General features: G+C 36.5%; 1 protein-coding gene across 6 annotated transcripts in view; it reads left to right on the plus strand.

The window, feature by feature from the left end:
• tiam2a (TIAM Rac1 associated GEF 2a) overlaps window positions 1-20,849 on the plus strand; it is a 117,046-nt gene that overhangs the window by 64,247 nt on the left and 31,950 nt on the right. For all 6 annotated transcript variants that reach the window (XM_067455990.1, XM_067455995.1, XM_067455991.1 and 3 more), the window contains 7 exons: window positions 3,877-3,933; window positions 5,602-5,769; window positions 8,408-8,512; window positions 8,596-8,674; window positions 8,783-8,872; window positions 9,032-9,238; window positions 16,015-16,106. In XM_067455990.1, coding sequence (XP_067312091.1) covers window positions 3,877-3,933; window positions 5,602-5,769; window positions 8,408-8,512; window positions 8,596-8,674; window positions 8,783-8,872; window positions 9,032-9,238; window positions 16,015-16,106 — 798 coding nt within the window. The remainder of the gene's footprint in view (window positions 1-3,876; window positions 3,934-5,601; window positions 5,770-8,407; window positions 8,513-8,595; window positions 8,675-8,782; window positions 8,873-9,031; window positions 9,239-16,014; window positions 16,107-20,849) is intronic.

The raw sequence follows: 20,849 nt of genomic DNA on the forward strand, positions 1-20,849 counted from the left end.
GTTGAAGGGGGATTATGGTGTGGGTTTTTTTTAGGGGTTAGGTTTGGCCCCTTAGTTCCAGTGAAAGGAACTCTTAATGTTTCACATTTGGACAATTTCATGCTCCCTACTTTGTGGGGACGGTTTGAATATGGCCCCTTCCTGTTTCAACATGACTGCATACCAGTGCACAAAGCAAGGTCCATAAAGACATGGATGAGTGAGTTCGGTGTGTGAGGAACATGACTCACCTACACGGAGTCCTGACCTCAACCTGATAGAACACATTTGGGATGAATTACAGCTGAGACTGAAAGCCAGGCCTTCTCGTCCAACATCAGTGCCTGGCCTCACAAATTCATAAAAAATTCCATAAACACACTCCTAAACCTTGTTGAAAGCCTTCCAAGAAGAATATAGTGTTCATGGCTGAATTAAACCAGCATTTCACTTGCCATTGTACAGGTAATCAGGTCGTTTCGATGTAGAAATCATTTTCACAGAAAAAAATTATGTAATTTTAGTCATCAAAGATGAGTTTTAATGGATACAACTATTGACTACAGGGGGACTTCACTGCTTTCTCATATTAAACTATGTTATTCCCTTAACTAATACGAGTTGATACATACCTCTCTCATCTCAGTGCATGCACTTAATCGCTCTGACGCGCGGTGACGTTCTGATAGCATTTAGCTTAGCCCACTAAGCACAGTTCATTCACTATGGTACCAAACAGAGATCAAGTTAGATGTGACCAAACACCTCCACGTTTTCCCTATTTAAATACAGTTACACATATAGTTGAACGATCAAGCGGATTAAAAAGGAGAATTATAATGTATGGCGGAATAGCACTTCTGAGAGTACTTGGATTCGGCTGCCGGGACTTTTTACTGCGCCGAGTCGAAGTACTCTCAGAAGTGCTATTCCGCCATACATTATAGTTCTCCATTTAAATCCTTTTAGAAAAGCGCCACGTTTTATTTTATGTCACCATACTTGATCGTTCAACTATTTGTGCAACTATATTTAAATAGGGAAAATGTGGTGTTTGGTCGCTTCTAACTTGATCTCTGTTTGGTACCATAGTGAATGAACTGGGCTTAGTGGGCTAAGCTAAATGCTATCAGATCGTCACAGCATGTCAGAGCGATTAATCAATCAATCAATCAATCAATCAATTAACTTAATTTCTATAGCGCTTTTACAATGGCATTTTTTTCAAAGCAGCTTCACAGTGTCAAACAGGACAATATTTCAACAAAATTTGATTTGGCTGTACAGTCGTTCTGGAGAAAACAGTGATGTTATCAGTTTATTTTAATTTATCATAGAGCTACAATGTTGACAGATCAGTATTATAGTTTATAGAATTAAATAAGACCTAATTAATTTATTTTATTTGTATATTTAGTTGAATAATTTGGATGATAATTTTAGTGTCCCCAACTGAGCAAGCCAAGCCAAAGGCGACAGTGGCAAGGAACCAAAACTCCATCAGGGCATGATGGAGAAAAATAAACCTTGGGAGAAACCAGGCTCAGTCGGGGTGCCAGTTCTCCTCTGGCCTATTATCAAACAGTGTACGATTATGATTATTATGATTATTATTATAATTATTGTATGATTAAGTGCACGCACGGAGATGAGAGAGGATTCCCGGCTTAGTTAAGGGAATAACATAGTTTAATATGAAAAGGTGGTGAAGTATCCTTTTAAGATTATGCTTTTGTGTGAGACGTCAGTTTTGTTTTTTCTTCTCGTCACATTTATTCTGCTCCATTAATATTTTTACATTTGCATCATGCTTTGATGTGAAAGAGCCTAAAAAGTTTCTCATTTTACATCTAAAGAGGTTGTATACAGGTCTTGAAGGCAAATCAGAAAAAAAAACACCCCATCTAAGGCTTAAAAGAAAAGGAAAAAGATTCAGAAAAACTGCAATTATACGTGGGCCACAGGGAAAAAATCTGAAATGTTTGTGACCACGTGTCAGGGAGGGGCGCTTTTGTCCAAAGTAACTTAAATTAGGAACATCACAAGCAATCTATTATAAAAAGCTAACAATATTTTAGTTTACAAAAGTATTTTTTAGATTAATAAAGGAACAGAGGATGAATATATAAATATAAAAAAAAACTGTGAGAGATTGCATCTTACTAACCATTGTAATGCCTCTTTACTTCCAGTGAAGCCTCACTACAGGAAATTAGCTTTGCTGAGGTTTTATTTAGTAACAAAATCATGGGCGTAGATTACGCGGGGGACGCGGGGGACGTGTCCCCCTCACTTTGAATAAAATGTATTTTCGTCCCCCGCACTTTTACTGGGTCTCACCGATCCTAGTCAACCCGCTCCGAGCGGGATTCGAACCTGCGCGAGGGCGGGCAAGTTAACAGGGACGCTAAAAAACAGCTTTCTCTAATCTCGGTTGAGAGCGTGCTTCTTGAGGTCACGGGCAAATGTATTTACATAGAAACCAAAGTGAATACATCAAGATTTAAATTCAGAGACAAAAAATTATCTATGCAGGACCTGTAATTTTATTCGAATCTAAATATGAGGAGGGCGCTCTCACAGAAAGTCCAAAAGCGGATTCGTAGAGGTAATACCTCTGGAGCTGTAGCTGAGCTGAAGGAAAACAATCGTTATGAGTGATGAAACGTGACGACGACAATCAGACGATTGCGACAATATATGCTTTATGTGTGTTTTTCAAGTCATCTCAATGTAGGCTATTTATTGACAATAAAGTATCATGAATAATGCAGCTTTTAATGTTTAGTATCTTCTGCTCACCAAGGCTGCATTTATGTAATCAAAAATAGTTAAAACAGTACTATTTTGAAATATTATTACAAATTAAAACAGCTTTTTTTCTATGTGAATATATATAGTAATTTATTCCTGTGATCAAAGCTGAGTTTATCATCATTACTCCAGTCTTCAGTGTCACATGATCCTTCACTAATCGTTATAATCAAGATATAATAATCAAGATATAATCAAGATATAAGATATAAAAAATAATTTATAATCAAGAAACATTTATAATTATTATCTGTGTTGAAAACAGTTGTGCTGCTTAAAAATGTTGTGGAAACCACGATAGCCTACATGTTATTTTTCAGGATTCTTTAATGAATAGAAAGTTCAATGGACAGCATTTATTTGCATTTATTAAATACATTATCTTTTTTAATATTAAAAATATCACTTGTGATCAATTTAATCCATGCCTGATCAATAAAAGTATTAATTTCTCTCTTTTTTAATTTTACCACAAATGTTTAGATGGTTTCCACAAAAATTAAGCAGCACCATGAGCAGCACAACTGATAATAATCATAAATGTGTGTTGATCATCAGATCCTCATATGATTAGTGAAGGATCATGTGACACTGAAGACTGGAGTAATGATTATAAATTCAGCTTTGATCACAGGAATAAATTACACTTTACTATATATTCACATGGAGAACAGCATGGTTTACATCAGAATATATCTATATTTTTTACATTGCATAAAATCTATGGAATCTTAATGCACAATTGTTTGTAGTATATAAACCAATCATAAAATTGGCATAAAAAATAGGAGAATAATATTATAGATATTAATTAGTGGTTATTGTTCAGCAGTGTATTTGATATCTTGCCCAATTAAAAGCAAGAGATGTGATAAATTATATTGGTCCAAGGGGGGGGGGGGGGGGGGTGTATTACGACATTTCTGTCCCCCTCACTTCTGAAAAGATGGCTACGCCCCTGAACAAAATTATAGTTTGTCTGCTGCAGTGTTTGTAACCATGGCTCTGTTCTGTCTAACAAAATATGACTAAGAGTTTAATGACACTGTGTAGTGATAACTTCTTTTTCCCTTCTTGTTTTAGGTCTTTGACAGTGATGGTGGAGGACATCTAAATAACATTCATCCTTGTAGTTTTAAGGTACGTTACTGTGTACTTTAAGTCCTGCCACAAGAAAAACCTCAGGTTCTGAATAAGTTGGCAGAACTTAAAAAAAATTGAGGCAATCAGTTGCAATGAAAAAGCAATCAGTTAAAATGAAAGCCACACTGTTGATCGACACAAGTTGGTGAGTGGATTTATCTGTGTTTTAATCAAGTGACAACCTCCCACGATCTCTCTTGAAGCCAATACGGAAGTCATGTAAACTGCAATTCCTAGGCTCCAGAAGAGAGCAGAATTTGTTGAGCCCCATGTTAAAATTCACAACTCTACAGCAGAAAAAAAAAAACATGTTTACAGCCTGGAACAAATTGTGGTTTTGGTCTTTGTCTGAAAATAAAATGACTGTAACTGATTCTTGTGCTGCTGATTATGAGGACACCTAATGTGACCAAAATTAGACAAACTGTCACAGTTCCAGACAAGTGTCCTCATAATCAGCAGCACAAGAATCAGTTAAAGTCATTTTATTTTCAGACATATACTACGATAAACAAAAATATATTATATATGTTTAGTGTGTAATACACTGTAAACCCTAACACTTAAAATAATTAATTGGTTTGAGTAGAGCCAACTCAAAATCAAATGAACTTTGTGTATATATATATATATATATATATATATATATATATATATATATATATATATATATAGTTTGCGCTCTTGTTTAAAAGGAACATGCTCTATGGATGGAGAAACATGTAAAATTTGTGATTTCTGGTGCGGCCTTGAAGCCAGGGTTCCTCACTTCTTTAATCCATGGTGACCAACACACTGATGTTGCTAAGAGACTGTGGTTATTCTAGACAGCAAGTGTCTTTTCTTCATCATTCCATCTATAGCATGTTCTGGGTGGAGGTTAGCCTCCATAAACGATTTTTCCCACTTTTGTAGAGGAAAGTCTGAATTGAAGGCTGTGGTGCTGAGAGCCACACACACTGAGGAGTGTATACTGGGCGGTTGCCCTTGGCTGCTCTGTTGGAAAGTTGACCGTTACTGTTTTAAATGAATGCACACTCATTCTGCAGCTGGTCAGGGCTTCATTCACACCACTCACTGGACAAACAGAGGGTTATCCAACTGGTCTTAGGTAACTCGCTTTCCCTTGCTAAAAAAGGCCATTGCTTCATTGAGCGGGATGTGTGGACGGTCTGTACCTGTGAAACTGAGACGTGACACATTTTCTCTGGTGTGTCACGGTGGATAGGCATGTTTGTTTCCGACACCAAAGACTTAATCCCCAATGAAAGAACCATGGTGCATTTTGTTATTAGCGACAGCCTTAAACAAGCATAGAACGATGCCACTGAACGTCATGCTATGAGTCATGAAACAAGTCAGTGTCATATGCTTTAGTTTTCCCTTGGAGCCATAAATGTATCTAGGATTTATACATTTAGGATTTTAGGTTATATTTTTGGATTTATAAGAGAAATCCTATCAAATCTGTCTTTAAACATACCAATTATATATAATGAGGGCATAATAAAGTCTGTTAATAATAGGTAACTAACTAACTAACTAACTACCTAACTAACTAACTAACTATCCAGGGAATAAAGTAATAGTCAAAAAGTCTTTGCATTTAACCTGATGAAAATGTTTTATCTTTGTCATCCTCATCCTCTTTGTTTTCTTTCACAGCGGTTGGGTAGTTTGGCTAATGTTTACTCAATCATGCCACCTGAAGGCAGCCAGTGGGATTGCAGCCAGGAAAACACAACGTGTGTCTATATGCCAAATTACCAGACTGTTACTGTTCTTCTGAAAAGTCATCACACTGTCATGGATGTCTTGGATGAGACCTGCAGGGTAAGATCAGTGCATTCAACATAGTGTTCAGTTTAATTGCCTTGATTTACCAACACACCTATTTTGATCTGAGTCGAAGTACACACGCGTAAGACACACTATTGTGTTTGTATGAGGTTGTATACTTCACTCCTTTACCTGAGACTATTGGTGACATTTATAAAAGACAGCATCTGGGTAAATTCATTAATAGATGGCATTATGCCCTCTAGATGACAGCTGTCTTAGTCTGAAATCTGTGACAGCAGGCTGACATTGCTTCAGCAACTGGCTTTTCTCACACACGTTTAATGTCACACAGTCAGTTTATTTCTGAGCATACACACTCTCTATCATTCCTAAAGTGTCAGTATGATTTTTACCTTTACCTTTTAAGACTTATTTGATCTAATATACAGTAAAAACAGTAATATTGTGAAATATTGTTACATTTTAAAAGGACCCACTTTTTACTGTGTCTTTAACTACTATGTACTAACATTTAAAATAATCCTTTGATACAATGCACATTTTTTTATTCATATGTTTTTACATTGTACATTACATTTACTTAAATGTATTTATATATATTTACATTACTGTTGACCCTTCCCTTAACTCACACTTAAACTTACCTATACCACCAATCCTGTCTCTAACCGTACCCGTATCACATCTCAATAGCAGCAAGGGTTTTGCAATACAACATCAACACAATTAGTTAATTGTACTTAACACATATAAAGTGTGACCTATTAATATTTAAAATTTATTTTTAAATATAATTTATTCCTGTGGTCAAAGCTGATTTTTCAGCATCATTACTGCTTCAGTGCCACATGGTCCTTCAGAAATTATGTTGATTTGCTGGTTAAGAAACATTTCTTATTACATTTCTTATTCGTATCAATATTTAAAACAGTTTTGCTGCTTTATATTTTTGTGGAGTCATGATACATTTTCCGTTTTGTGTAATTTTACACTTGTAATCAAATTAATGCATCCTTACTAAATACAATTATTATTATTATTTAAAATCTTACAGATCCCAAACTTTCGAACGGTAGTGTTGTTGATATCTCTTAGTTGTGTTTACATCTCGCAATTCTGACTTCTTTCTCAGAATTGTGAGTTATAAACTGGCAATTGTGAGTTATAAAGTCTGATTTTTTTGGGGGGGGGGGGGGGGGGGGGGCACGGACTTTAAAAGTCCCATTGTAGAGGTAGAGACAAACGACAAACGACAAACAATGAGAATAAATAAAAAATTGTAATAGTATTTTTTAGCAAACAGACAGCAACACACTCTAACTAAGACGGTGAATGGACAAGGAGTGACTGAAAAGCCATAACTTAAATAGTGGTGGGAATCTGAACACAGAAACACATGACAAACAAATGTTCCTTCTAAGCAGAAAGAATAAAATGCCGCGCAGACGACAGACACAGATGAGAAATGAGGGGAGAAATCCATTTGATTGTACTTTAAATGAGAAATAATTGCAGTGCTCTGTTCAATGCAATAGAGTTAGTATCGCTATAGTAATAATAATAATAATAATAATATATAATAAGGAGTATTATTTTAAGTAATATTTTAAATTGTAATAATATATCACAATATTAAAAAAATCTGTATTTTTGATCAAATAAATGCAGACTTGATGAGCAGAAGAAACGTCTTTCAATAAAAGTTACATCAAGAGTTAAATAAATTGGCACATTAAAGTCAAAAGTGGTAACACTTTAGAATAATGGTCATTAGTTAACATTAGTTAATGTATTAACTAACATGAACTAACCATGAGCAGTGCATTTGTTACTGTATTTGTTCATCTTTGTTAACATTAGTTAAAGCTCTGATAGTTCACAGAGCATTAACTAATGTTAACAAGATTTTAATAATGCATTAGTAAATGTTGAAATTAGCATTAACAAAGATAAATAAATGCTTTATACGTCTAGTTCATGATTAGTTTGTGTGTGTGCGTGCGTGCGTGCGTGCGTGTGTGTGTGCTGAATATTGGTAACAAAAAACAAACTGAATGTCCATGATAACTGATACTGAACAGAAAAATGACTGACAAGTCGCAATTACCTTTTTTACTTTTTATTCTGTGGCGGAAACAAGCTTCCATTGATTTGCCAGTGAATGAACATTGTCAAAGTTATGCTAAAGAAGAAAATTCCTGAAACTCTCATGAATGGCAAATATGTAGCTGGAAAGGACCACATATTCAAAGAATTTTACATATAGAAATAATTCACCTAAAATAAATATTGTCACTATTTACTAAAGCGTATCTCATTCTGCACCAAAACAACCTCTTTTTATGGAATAAAATTTTAGATGTTTTGAAGTATGTTCACACTGCTCAAACTATTCGAAGCATAAAGTAACCTACATTTCAGCACCATATTCCTAGTATTAAAAATGTATTTGTTATTAATTTAAAATGTTGCCTTTTACATTTACATGTACATTTAGATGCAGATGCCAAAAACTTACATTGCATATATAACCTTCTTTTCCATTGGAATCAAACCCATTGCCTTGGTGTTGCTAGTGCACAACTTGGTGCAATATATCTTGATGCTGTACATTTTATTTGCTGTACATGGAAAGGATTGCATTTTAAGACGGGTTTCCCTCTCATAGCTCATGGGCCTGGACCCCAGTCTGTACTGTTTAAGGCTGAGAAGATGTGTAGGAGACCTGAGGGAGGTATCAACACCATCAGCTGATGAGCTTCTGGAGAACTTGGTAAGTATTAATAATGGCAAAGATACATTTTCAATAGCTGAATAATGGCCCGATTTATATTAATCATGTCTTTGTTACCCTAGTCATTTGACGAATTGGAGGTCTGCCAACTGAACGTCTACACTCTGCACATGTCTAGACCCAGTCTAACTGGAGACTTTGGTAAGCATTGCAAAGGGAAAATTCAAGTGGCTGTTTTTAAGCTCAAGGGGACTGATGGCACTTTATGATGCATGCCATTTCTCACAGATTTTTTGTTTTGTCCTCAAGGCTTTGCTGTTACAGGTTATGTAGACAGTCTCAAAAACAGCCGTATCGTTGTCAGTGAAGTTCTCCCTGATGGGCTTGCTTTCAGCGAAGGTACTTTTGCTTTTGAAGATACAGCTTTTATCTCTGAGGTTATGCTGTTTGGATATGTTATAAAAAATGTTTAGATATTTGAACAAAGACCAAAAGATGTTCTGTAGTGACGACACCAGTTTTATTTACTTCATTGCTGTTGTTTTTAATCATTGATAGGTCTGAGGCCTGGTGATGAGATTGTGGTTCTGAACAGTTGTGAGGTGTCTTCTCTGGACCTTGGTTTGATACAGACTTTATTCAACGGTCAGAGTCTGCAACTGACCGTGAAACGTCATCCTCCCTACATTCGGAACAATTCAGACACTGCACAGTCTCTGCGTAGGGATAACCTCCAAAACCGCCAAAGAGCCAAGTCCTCAACAGGTACAGAAAATACATGTTCCAGAAAATTTTGTTTTTTTCTGTGTGCAGCTCAATTTTTGTGTCAGAATTCAATGCTCAATAACAAAACTTTAAAAGGCTAGACCGAGTGGAAAGTGTGAAGTGAAGTATACCTAGGCCTTAAAGGGTCATGAAACCCCAAAACACAATTTTTGCTCAATTCATGCTGCAAGTTGTTTGAATTCTCCCCTGTAATACGATCTTGTGTAATACCCAGTGATTGTGTTCAAAGAGTTCATACTCATGAATAATTGCAACATGCAGCACATGTGTAAAAGTGGTTTCTGCGATCATATTGACCAGATACAGTTTTTATGGACATATTTCATATACTCTAGTGCTCTAAACATGGACCATCATTTAATTGAAATTAAATATGTGCAAATAAGGACACTGATACAGCTGTAAGTCTGATCATGAATGTGATGACACAATGGATACACAGAAGGCAATAATATAGACTGAAAATTCAAAGAAGAGTGGGCAAAAATAGTTGTCTTTATTCTATGTATACTGTCTTTTATATGCATGTCATTTGTTAAGAGACTGTAGTGCTCTTAAATGTACTAAAAATATTATTAGACCTTTTAAAATGTTTCCACATTTCTCCTTCGTGTTGGCAGTTTTGTTGTCATATAGGGTTATTTTTTATTTTTGTTGTCATATAGGGTTACTTTGTCATATAAGGGTATTTACATCAATTGGCCCTCAACCCTTTTACCTCTCTGTGATCATATTTTAATATTCAAGAGTCTGTATAATGAGTGTGTTGCACGGCTGTATTTTATTGGTTGTTGCCCCCACACCCATCTAATTTCCCACTTTCTCACAGCTTTACACAGCCATTTTTTTAGACTTTTTGCAACTCTGAGGTGTGAACGACAAGGCAAAAACGGGGATTTCATGGCAGTTTAAAATTTCATGGACTCAACAGGTTTAGGTTAGGTTTTAGGGCTAGGTCATAGCTAGCCAGTTATTTGAATTACTATAATACTGTAAGTAATACATGTACATACAGAACAGGAATGTACATTTAAGTGCTATCAATCTCTAAGCCCTCTTATTCCCCTTCACAAAAATATGTCATATAACCACATTACATAAATTAGTAAAATTCTCAGTGGTTAAAAATCAAGTCCTAACCTACATTTTCCCTTTTTTATTTCCCACTATTTTTTACATGCATCACATACAAATAAACTGGCTTGTAAACTAATGTTAATCTGAACAGCTATCACGTGTTCTTTTTAGAAACAAGTTTCTCCGAAAATTCAGTTTGTTAACCACTTTCTAAAATACATAAGTAGCCAAGTTCACTACATACAAGCTTACACGTTGGTTCTCTGCATATATAGCATTGTGCTGCTCTTAATGTTTTTGTAGTTGCAACATAGGCAAACAAGGTAGAAACCTGCATGACAGCTGGTGAGAAATGAGTATTACTTCCTTGCAGATGTTATATATCGTTTCAACATGATGACACATTTATTATCAGATATCTGTTTATAAAAATAAGAGTCCAATGTGGTGTAGGCAGTGTTTTTTCAAACATGGCCTAAATGTATCATGACAGCTTTCTCTTTTCGTGTAATGCATTTAAACTCACTGTTGTAGACACTTGACACTTGTCGCACTTCACCCGTAAACTTCCTTCCCCCTGACTTCCTCAAACTGAACTGCTGTCTATACTGACTAAGTCAAAAAGGCAGTGTAAATGCTGTAAGGAGAAACAGTATTGCGTGCTGGATTTGAACTCTGGCTGTTTCTGGGCTTGTCTGGTAGGTGATTAAATGAACATCACAGCACATGTGCTACTGCATTTATTCATGATGTTGGGTAAAATTGAATGATATTAAGTTAAAGTCATAACTTCTATAATTCTCAACCGCTATAAACCAGAGGTGGGTAGAGTAGCCAAAATCTATACTCAAGTAAAAGTACAAGTACTTAAGGAAATATTTACTCAAGTAAAAGTAAAAGTAACAATCATAATAGTTACTTGAGAAAGAGTAAAAAACTTCTCAAGTACTTAGTTACTAGTTACTTTAGATCTGATTGATAACAAGTGAAAAACCTGGATTTCAGACTACTAGCTGTCACATAGCTCTCGTGTGTGTGTGTGTGTGTGTGTGTGTGTGTGTGTGTGTGTGTGTGTGTGTGTGTGTGTGTGTGTGTGTGTGTGTGTGTGTGTGTGTGTGTGTGTGTGCGTGTGCGTGTGTGTGATTAATAGTTAAACAGTGTAAATTAAAGTTGTGCTGGGCTCTTTTTAAAATATAATTTGTTGTTATGTTTATGCATTCATTAGGTAGGAAAAAAATACAATCCCGTTTTTATTTGTATGTGCAGTATTTTCTACACTTCAGACAGCTGTCTGTCCGGATTTGTGTATAAATGCAAGACATCACATTAGGCTATTCAATTTGTTTCATTTTGTGAAAAAAAAAAAAGATAGACTTGTGTTGTTTGGAGGTTTCAAACGATTTGTGATTGCTCGCACAAGAGCATATCATATATCATATTAAGTCATATTAACTTTTTTTTTTTTTTTTTTTATGTTTTTTTAAATGAATTATTACCAGTTGACAGTAGTGGAGGAACGCCACGGAATATAACAAAGTAAAAGTACAGTTTTTTTTCCACAAGAAATGTACTTGTAAGAGTAAAAGTACCCATTTTTAAATATACTCTAAAAGTTACGCAAAAAATGTACTCAAGTAAATGTAATGAAGTAAATGTAATTTGTTACTACCCACCTCTGCTATAAACACACTAAGGTTTAAAGTAATCATTCTGCAGTGTTACCTTTTTGTTGGTTTGCTTCTTTTGTCTTCTTTTGTCTAATTACAAAGCATCTGTTGTGAGCAGTGAGCAACATGTTTTCATGTCCAGAGCCAGGCTAATGGTCTAACTATAGGTTTAATGAATAGCAAAGATGCCAATCAAGGTCAAATTTTAAATGTGCTTTATAAACAAGTTAAATTGAAATTTAATTGAAAGATGTCTAAAATGTATGTCTAAATCGTGGATAACTACTGAATAATCCCATCAATTATATAAGTATTAAAGGTGCACTATGTAATATTTTTGCAGTAAAATATACAAAAACCACTAGGCCAGTGTTATATATTTTGTTCAGTTGAGTACTTACAATATCCCAAATGTTTCCAACTATTTGTAAATTTTGAGAAAATTGCTATTTTAACTAAGGAGCCAGGACATCTGAGCATAGAGTCTGAGGGAGTCGCCTGTCAATTGCGTCATATCTGTGTTACCCTCGGTTTCCGGTTTTATTTGGCAGAAACTCTTTACTCTAAACAGTGTGCAACAAGTGTCACTGCAGCCGCTGAGCGAATGCACAGAATAACGTCCTAACATAATTTTTAAAACACTCAAATGTATCTATTCAAGTGGCTGTTTTTAAAACAGAGCTACGTTAACTCATGACCGGAAAAGCGGAAATAGCGCCGGCGCCTGACAACACTGTGTTTGCGCAACAATCGCTCCAGCAGCCTTGCTCAGCTTGTTTTTCAGACCAGCACGGCTATGGGCGATCAGATTTAGGCCAAGAACTCGGTCAAGGCACGAGTGCAGTTACTATTTAAACAACTGGTGCTTAATGGACAAGGAGAATACACAGGGGAACAAGAGTCACAACTTCACACAAACATGCTATGGGTCCTATTTTAACGATCTGAAACGCAAGTGTCAAAGCGCGAAGCGCACGTAACTTTGTGGGCGGGTCTCAGCGCTGTTGCTATTTTCCCGGCGGGATAAATGGCTGTTGCGCCCGGCGCAAATCTAAAATGGGTTGGTCTGAAGTAGCTTCATTATTCATAGGTGTGGTTTGGGCGTAACGTGAATAAACCAATCAGAGCGTCATCCAACATTCCCTTTAAAAGCAGGTGCGCAAGTTCCATTATGGACTGCTATTATTATGGCGTATTTACCAGGCGCACGTCAGGAGTGGTTCACAGCCGAGGAGACTGATGTTCTTGTAAGAGCAGTGAAAGACAGAAAAGTTGTGTTGTATGGGGATGGGAGAAACCCACCCAAAATAGTGTCGGTTAAACAGCCGTCGGTAAAACAGTTTTTTCAGTTTTTCAGTCGATTTTTTTTCCTGGTTCTTGACGGACAAACCAATTTGTCAGATGTCCTTATATAAGTAAATGTCTTGCCACTATTGGGCAAACAGGTCTGATCCTTAATTACTACAATTAGCCTGAATAATTTGTAAGCTAGATTTATGCCTATTTTTTCACATCTTCGTGGCACACCACAATGATTTCCGTCATCTCATGTGTTAATATTGTTTTAGTGTAACAATTTATGATTTGCAAAAATAACTGTTGCATCTGTGTAGATGACATGAGCAAAGTGTATGCGCGTTGTGCATTATGGTCAAGCATGCGCCCTTAAAATAGCATAATGAACAACGCGCCACTGACTTTAGACTAGGTTTTTTTCTGGTCAGTGGCGCAATTGTTTAATGGAACAGCAAAATAGCACCAGGGATTGTTTGCACCGGAACACGCCTCACGCCTTTTTGCGCTGAACCGCCCAGGGAGCGCAAGTTAATTCACTAGTTTAGCGACGTGCTTCTGTAAAGGGAAAAGCGCGCTTTGCGTGGGTGCAAAATATGAATGACACATGCGTCGGTGTACAAAGTCAATTGCGCTGGGTGCAAGATAGGGCCCTATGAATGGCTCGGTCCTCCCTTTTGGATCTGGCTTGTACAACACGGCTCGCTCAAGCTCTCCATCTACCGTGGGCTCTGGCATACGTTCTGTGCAACGGGGTGCAATGGTTGGCTGTGCTCTGGATCCCAAGTGGGGCATAAGGTGAAATCAGACCCATTATTCACCAGTACCCACCAGTGCGCATCGCAGGTCAATATATAAACCACCCGCACCCAAACAACGTTTTCAACTAACCCACCACCAACTCGGACCCGCTTCCTGACCCGCATTTTTTCTAAAGTAGTAAATGCTCATCGTAGTGTCAATGTATTAATTTATTTAGTTTCATTTTCTTAACAATTATGCTGCATGTGTTTAATCCAGTCTAATCGAAGTGTGCGTCTCTTCCCTGACTTTTCAAACAAAAATCCTGCCCCCTCTCAGAAAATACATAAAACTGACATTACTGAGCTATATGCGTTTAAAAGTAGCCTAATAAAATTGTACAATGGCATTGCTCAGTTTAGCGTGCTGGGAAATTGCCAATTGGGCATTTTGTCCTGTGTCAGGAAAGGGGTTAAATGAAATCTAAAGTGATGTTGGTGGCCTAAAACAGAAGATTAGCCTACTTATTTTTAGCTTTCCTTGCTCGCGCTGTGTAGAAATAATATTGGCTCAATCGTCCCTGGGTTGAGTTTCTTTTCACCTCTATGACACGACCTGTGGAGCTGAATGTGTGCTCACTGGCTGCACTTATGCTGGAACGACGAGGATCCTCCTTGGCAATGTATTTCATAGAAAATTTTGTCTAGTTTGCCTACTATATAAATTACAAAGATTTAATTGTCATCTTTATTTCAAACGACCCGACCAACCGCGACCTGGGTGAGCGCAGACACCCGCTTATTTTGAATCACTGGCACCCACCCACCAAAACAATCCTCTCTAGGACCATTTTCTTGAAGATGCACATTGGACCTCAGTAAGGCTGCTGATGTAAAAAACAGAGCAAGCGGTCCAGATAGTGTGTATGGGACACCAAGTTCAAAAATCCCTGGTGTGTTTCTCCAGAGAATGGTCCTTCAAAATGGTCAACAGACTTGTCAAGAACACTTTAGATTAGTGTAGATATTTAACATGCGAAATTCATCCCAATGGCTAAACTAAAGCTCAGTTCATCTTATGTGATGCTTTAGCTTAATTTCTTTAAGCAGCACAACCATTTCAGCTGTGTTAATAACAAGAAATGTCTCCGGTACTAAATTTGTACCTTTAGAATTTTTGTCTAACATAATTCATAACTTTTCTGTAATTCTGTAAATCTTATAATATATTTTCTTGATTTACCGCGAGTAACATGTTTTTATCATTTATTCATTTAACATTAATTTGCGGATGCGGAACACACAAAAAACCAAGAGGCAGAATTTATTGCATTAACCAACCATTGCACCCCGTTGCACAGAACGTATGCCAGAGCCCACCGTAGATGGAGAGCTTGAGCGAGCCGTGTTGTACAAGCCAGATCCAAAAGGGAGGACCGAGCCATTCATAGGGCCCTATCTTGCACCCAGCGCAATTGACTTTGTACACCGACGCATGTGTCATTCCTATTTTGCACCCGCGCAAAGCGCGCTTTTCCCTTTACAGAAGCAGTGCCTCCTTTCACGTGACTTTTCCCCATATGCTTAGGGGGTCTGTTAAAACTTAATGGGCTCAGGGAAGGCAAGAGAGACACACACTCTCACTGTAACTTTGCATGCAGGTGTTACTGTTGGACAGTTGCTTTAGAACATTTTTGTGATTTATATACCTTTTAATGTAATATTTTGTCATATTTGCAGGTTTTTGTTGTTTAAACATTTTTTTTTTTGTATTTTACACCTCATAGTTAACTCTCTGCCAATTCAGACTTTTGAAACTGGTGAATTGAATGTGGTAAATGACTTGCCCCAAAAATCTCTACAATTCTAATGTAGTGGCATGGCATCTTCGTTTGTGTGTCACACAGTGACTAAAAGGCCTCAAAGAAGTGTTTAACCTGTTTTTAGTAATTGTGAATAATATTTTTTTTCTCCTCAGACGTGTCCTGTGTGGCAGAAATTTTAGGCTTGGCTGTAGATGATGGTCTTCAGGATTCATACCACAATCATCGAACAGTTCAGCACAGCAAGGTATGGAATATACACGTTTGTTTCCATTTAATTTGTTAATTTCACAGACCCATATGGTACATTGCAGGTCAGTTTTGCCTTTAAAGGTTAGTATACGGATAGATTTTAATTTCAGTTTTGTTTTGTTGATTTGCAGTGTACAGTAAACATTTGTGTACATGTCCTTTTGTCGGTTTGTAGAGGTTTTACTTGCACTTGCGAGATGCTCACAAATGTCTCCACAATTAGGACAGATTAGTAAATATACTAAAGTTTTAAGTCATATCTAAAAGTCCAAAATGTTTTTTGTTGAGGGTTAGGGGATATTAAATATAATTACTTCAGTATAAAACAATAAAAAAAGTCAATGAAAAATATCCCCTCAAAACTGCCCAAATAAATGTGCATATTTGCGTGTGTGTGTGTGTGTGTGTGTGTGTGTGTGTGTGCGTGTGTGTGTGTGTGTGTGTGTGTGTGTGTGTGTGTGTGTGTGTGTGTGTGTGTTTTGAGCAACAGCTACATTGTCAAAGCTTTTCTGTCAGTGTTCTTCATCACTTGGTAATTAGCCTCTTCAAGGTGCTTTGGCCTTCACACTGCTTGCATATTACTGTTACCAACACCAAAGCTTGTATTTATGCTAAAGGTTAAATGCTCATACTGCTCATACATTCATCGATCACTTATATAAACTTATCAAACTTATATAAAATGTATATTTTACTAAATAAATTAACTACACAAGTACTATAAAAAGCCATATTTCTAAACAAGTTGTGTTCCAAATTTGAAGTTGATATCACAAAAATGTAAGTTCCCATGAGATTTTGCTTAGGCAATGTACCAAAAATAGCCACCGGGTGTCATCCACATTCCATTGATTGTTTTGCATTTTCCTATACATTTCCTTTCAAATATCACTTTCATCACAAAGCAGTCACCAAATTGACCTTTAAGACTCGTGTATTGACCGACGATATGTGTTTTTGATTTTGAAAGATTTTGATTATAAAGTAGTTAAGTGTTGTAAAATGAAACATGACACCTCCCACTAGGGGAGGAGCCTGCTAGAAAAAATTCAAGTACTGGTTCCATGGTAATTGTTACCTCCGATTTCAAAAAGGTTTTCACAGGATGAATTTTGAGTTTGTAAGCTTTCGAATGATACCTAATTTATGATTACTAAAATAAAGGATTACTGAAAAAAGGCCTTAAAAAAGAGCACCAAGTGTCCCACTTGTGTGACAGAATAGTGATGCAAATATTTACATAAAATAAGTAAATATTCATACTGAATCTATTCCTCCGGTCTCTCACACCAGCTTTGCAATTACTAGTTTAGTCGAGGACTGACCCTTAGGTGAAATAATTACGTATGTTTAACTGCCGCTACTCAGATCGGTTTGGCTGAATTCAAATGTTCGTTGAGTTTAGACAATTCTTTACACGTTAATCATCAGAATATCTCTTCTCCTGTCACTGAAAATGTCCACATTTTTAAATATTCTTGCAGACAATCATTTTAGAGGCGTTTAGTCAACTAAGTGACTAGTCACTTAACTAGTCAACTAGTGTCAACTAGTCAGGACATTGAAAAAATACATAACCGGAAAAATAATCAAAAAGATTCAAACTGGAAGTGTGTCACAAAACTCAGTGTAAGTAGTGAATCAATCAATCAATCAACTTTATTTATATAGCGCTTTTACAATCATGATTGTGTCAAAGCAGCTTCACAGTGTCAAACAGGATAATATTGCAACAAAATTAGATTTGGCTGTACCGTCGTTCTGGAGAAAACAGTGATGTTATCAGCTTATTTTAATTTATCATATAGCGACAATGTTGGCAGATCAGTATTATAGTTTATAGAATTAATTAAAACCTAAGTTATAAATTTTATTTGTATAATTCGTTGAATAACTTTGATCATAATTTTAATGTCCTTTAGCTTCTTTATTGAATTATAGTTTAACACATTAATTCTAAATTAATCAGACATCAATCATCAAATCTCCTCTAATTCACTTCCTGCCAACAATAATTTCATCTCATCACATCATATTTCCTTTATTAGCTGATTAGATATTTACATTACAGTCAGGTGTGCAGCACCACTGAATATGTTTAGTGTATGTTTACTGTTTGTGTGTTTGCTTTATAGACATGCACTACAAACTTGTGTGTGGAATTTCAGAAGTCCCCAGAGTTTATTTGATTGATTGCTTTTATAGATTTGAAAGGGAAGTGTCCCTTGAAGATTTTTATTTAAAGTCTGCTTGTTTCTTAAGCCGAAAGCTGTGCACAGTAAACAAGGGGCCTCCCCATCTATAGAGATTTAGTTGCGAGCCTGCTCCACTCTTGATGTGCAAATGTATTAATTAACTGCTCATGTTGATGAGTTTAATGCCGCCCCACACCAGGACAGAATAAATAACATTGGAAAACTTTGAAAAACTTGTATGTTTTAAAGGGATATTTTTCAGAAAATTCTGTCATTTAATGACTCACCCTCGTGTTGTTCCACAATAAAAATAGAAAAGACATTGTAATCCATTTGACTCCAGTGGTTTAACCTCAATTTTATGAACCAATGCGAGTACTTTATGCAATAAAAACATAATTTACCACTTTAACTATTTACAAAAAAATGTATCTCCAACATACGTTCACAAGAGCTAAAATATTATGTGATCAGAGGAGGTTTGAATGAACTCGCCCGTCTCATTGTACTGTTATCCTTTGACAGATCAACAGAAGGAGCTCACGGACAGAACACCTGAGTTAAATGAGTTAGAGTGTATGTACAGTACTTTATGACATAGGCATTACATTTACATTTAATAATTTAACAGACTCTTTTATCGAAAGCGACTTACAAATGAGGAGAGCAATATACAATGAAACCAACAATAGGACAACAATATGCAAATGCTGTGACTAAGCTCAGTTAGTCTAGCACAGTACAAAAAGCAAGCATATTCTATATTATAATATAGAATATTAAGTGTTTTTAGGTCAAGTGTTGACGGAAAATGATCCATCTTCAGCAGTTTCTTTAAAATGGCTAAAGACTCAGCAGCCCGGGTGGAGTTAGGCAGATCATTCCACCAGCAGGAACAGTCCAGGTGAAGGTCTGTGAAAGTGATTTTGTGCTTCTTTGAGGTGGCACCACAAGGCGCTGTTCACTTGCAGAGCGCAAACTACTGGAGGGCACATACAAGTCTGAAGTAGTGAGTTTAGATATAGGCATGCAGAGCCCGTGGATATCTAGTAGGCCTTGAATTTGATGTGAGAGTCAATTGGCATCCTGTGTAAATTTATGAGAAGAGGTGTGATGTGCACTCTCAGAAAGAAAAAAAAATGCTTTCACTGGGGCAGTACCCTAAGGTGCAAAGGGGAAATGCTACATCTTTGTACCTAATGGCTTATTTCCACTAACCGGTACTGTTCATTATAGTTCAATACAGTAAGCATTTTTTGCTGTTTCCATTATCATAAGTTAAGAATGGTACCTGAATTCAAAACTGTACTGTACCGGCACCAGCTAGACTCACTGCAGAACATTGACTGGTTCAAACAAAGCATGAAGACAGCCACATGCAGAGAAGCAAGAAAAAGATCTGCTGTATGTTGTCCACTGTTTACTGTGTCACTTTCTTCTTCGCTCGAGAATGACGTAAATTGCTACATAATAGTACAGGTTAGTACCTTTTAGCTAGAGTACTGCCCTCAATTTGTACCTCAATTTGACAGCTTTGTACCTTTTTTCTGAGTGTGTGCTCTCTTCGCCTCGTTAAAGACCCTTGTTGCTGCAGCATTCTGGATCAGTTGCAGAGGTTTGACAGTGCATGCTGGAATGCCTGCCAAGAGAGCATTACAATAGTCCAGTCTGGATAGCTCAAGAGCTTGGACAAGAAGTTGAGTAGCATGTTCTGATAGTTTGGGCCTGATCCTTCTGATATTATATAAGGCAAATCTGCAAGACTGGGCAGTTCTAGCAATGTGGTATGTGAAGTTTAACTGATCAAACACAACTCCAAGGTTCTTGGATGTCCTGGTTTGAGTTATTGTTGATGAATCTAGCTGTTGGGTTAGTCGAGACCAATTTGTCCTTCATCCATTGCATGTGCTAGCATGCATTCTTTTGGCCCGACAGTAAAACATGACTATTGTGACCTCTGGGTGCATTTATTGCTAGTGGTACACATCACTGCAGAATGTGTGTGTGTGTGTGTATATATGTATGATGCATATATATATATATATATATATATATATATATATATATATAGTGTTTTTATTATTGTTTTTTTTAATTGTCTTTCTATAATTGATATGTTGAGGAGGTAGATTAGGAGGGGAGGTTAGCAAAGTACCAAATGTGATATCTGGGTCTGTTTGTACTTGAATGCTGTTAATACTTCAACAGCTAACAGAAAGAGATGCACGCCATATCAGCATTATCTTCAGAAAAGTTTTTAGTTATCTGACTAAAAACTAATGATGAGATATCTTCCTCATCTTTACTTTATTTGAGTGTTTGGTACTATTTTCCAAATCTCTTCAACCTTCTGATCTATTAAGTATTGATTGTTACCTGACTGGAAAATGTCACTGCATTTCATAACCACCAAAGACAACTTTATGAAATGTATGTCCAAATATAAAATATAAAAAATAGTTGGTGTTGAATGCCATTTTAGAAATAAAGCTACAATAGCTATTTTGTGAATATTGTCACAAAATATGTTTTTATTAAGTCCC

The sequence above is a fragment of the Pseudorasbora parva genome, chromosome 10 (genome assembly GCF_024679245.1).
Source record: "Pseudorasbora parva isolate DD20220531a chromosome 10, ASM2467924v1, whole genome shotgun sequence".
NCBI classification, from domain to species: Eukaryota; Metazoa; Chordata; class Actinopteri; order Cypriniformes; family Gobionidae; genus Pseudorasbora; species Pseudorasbora parva.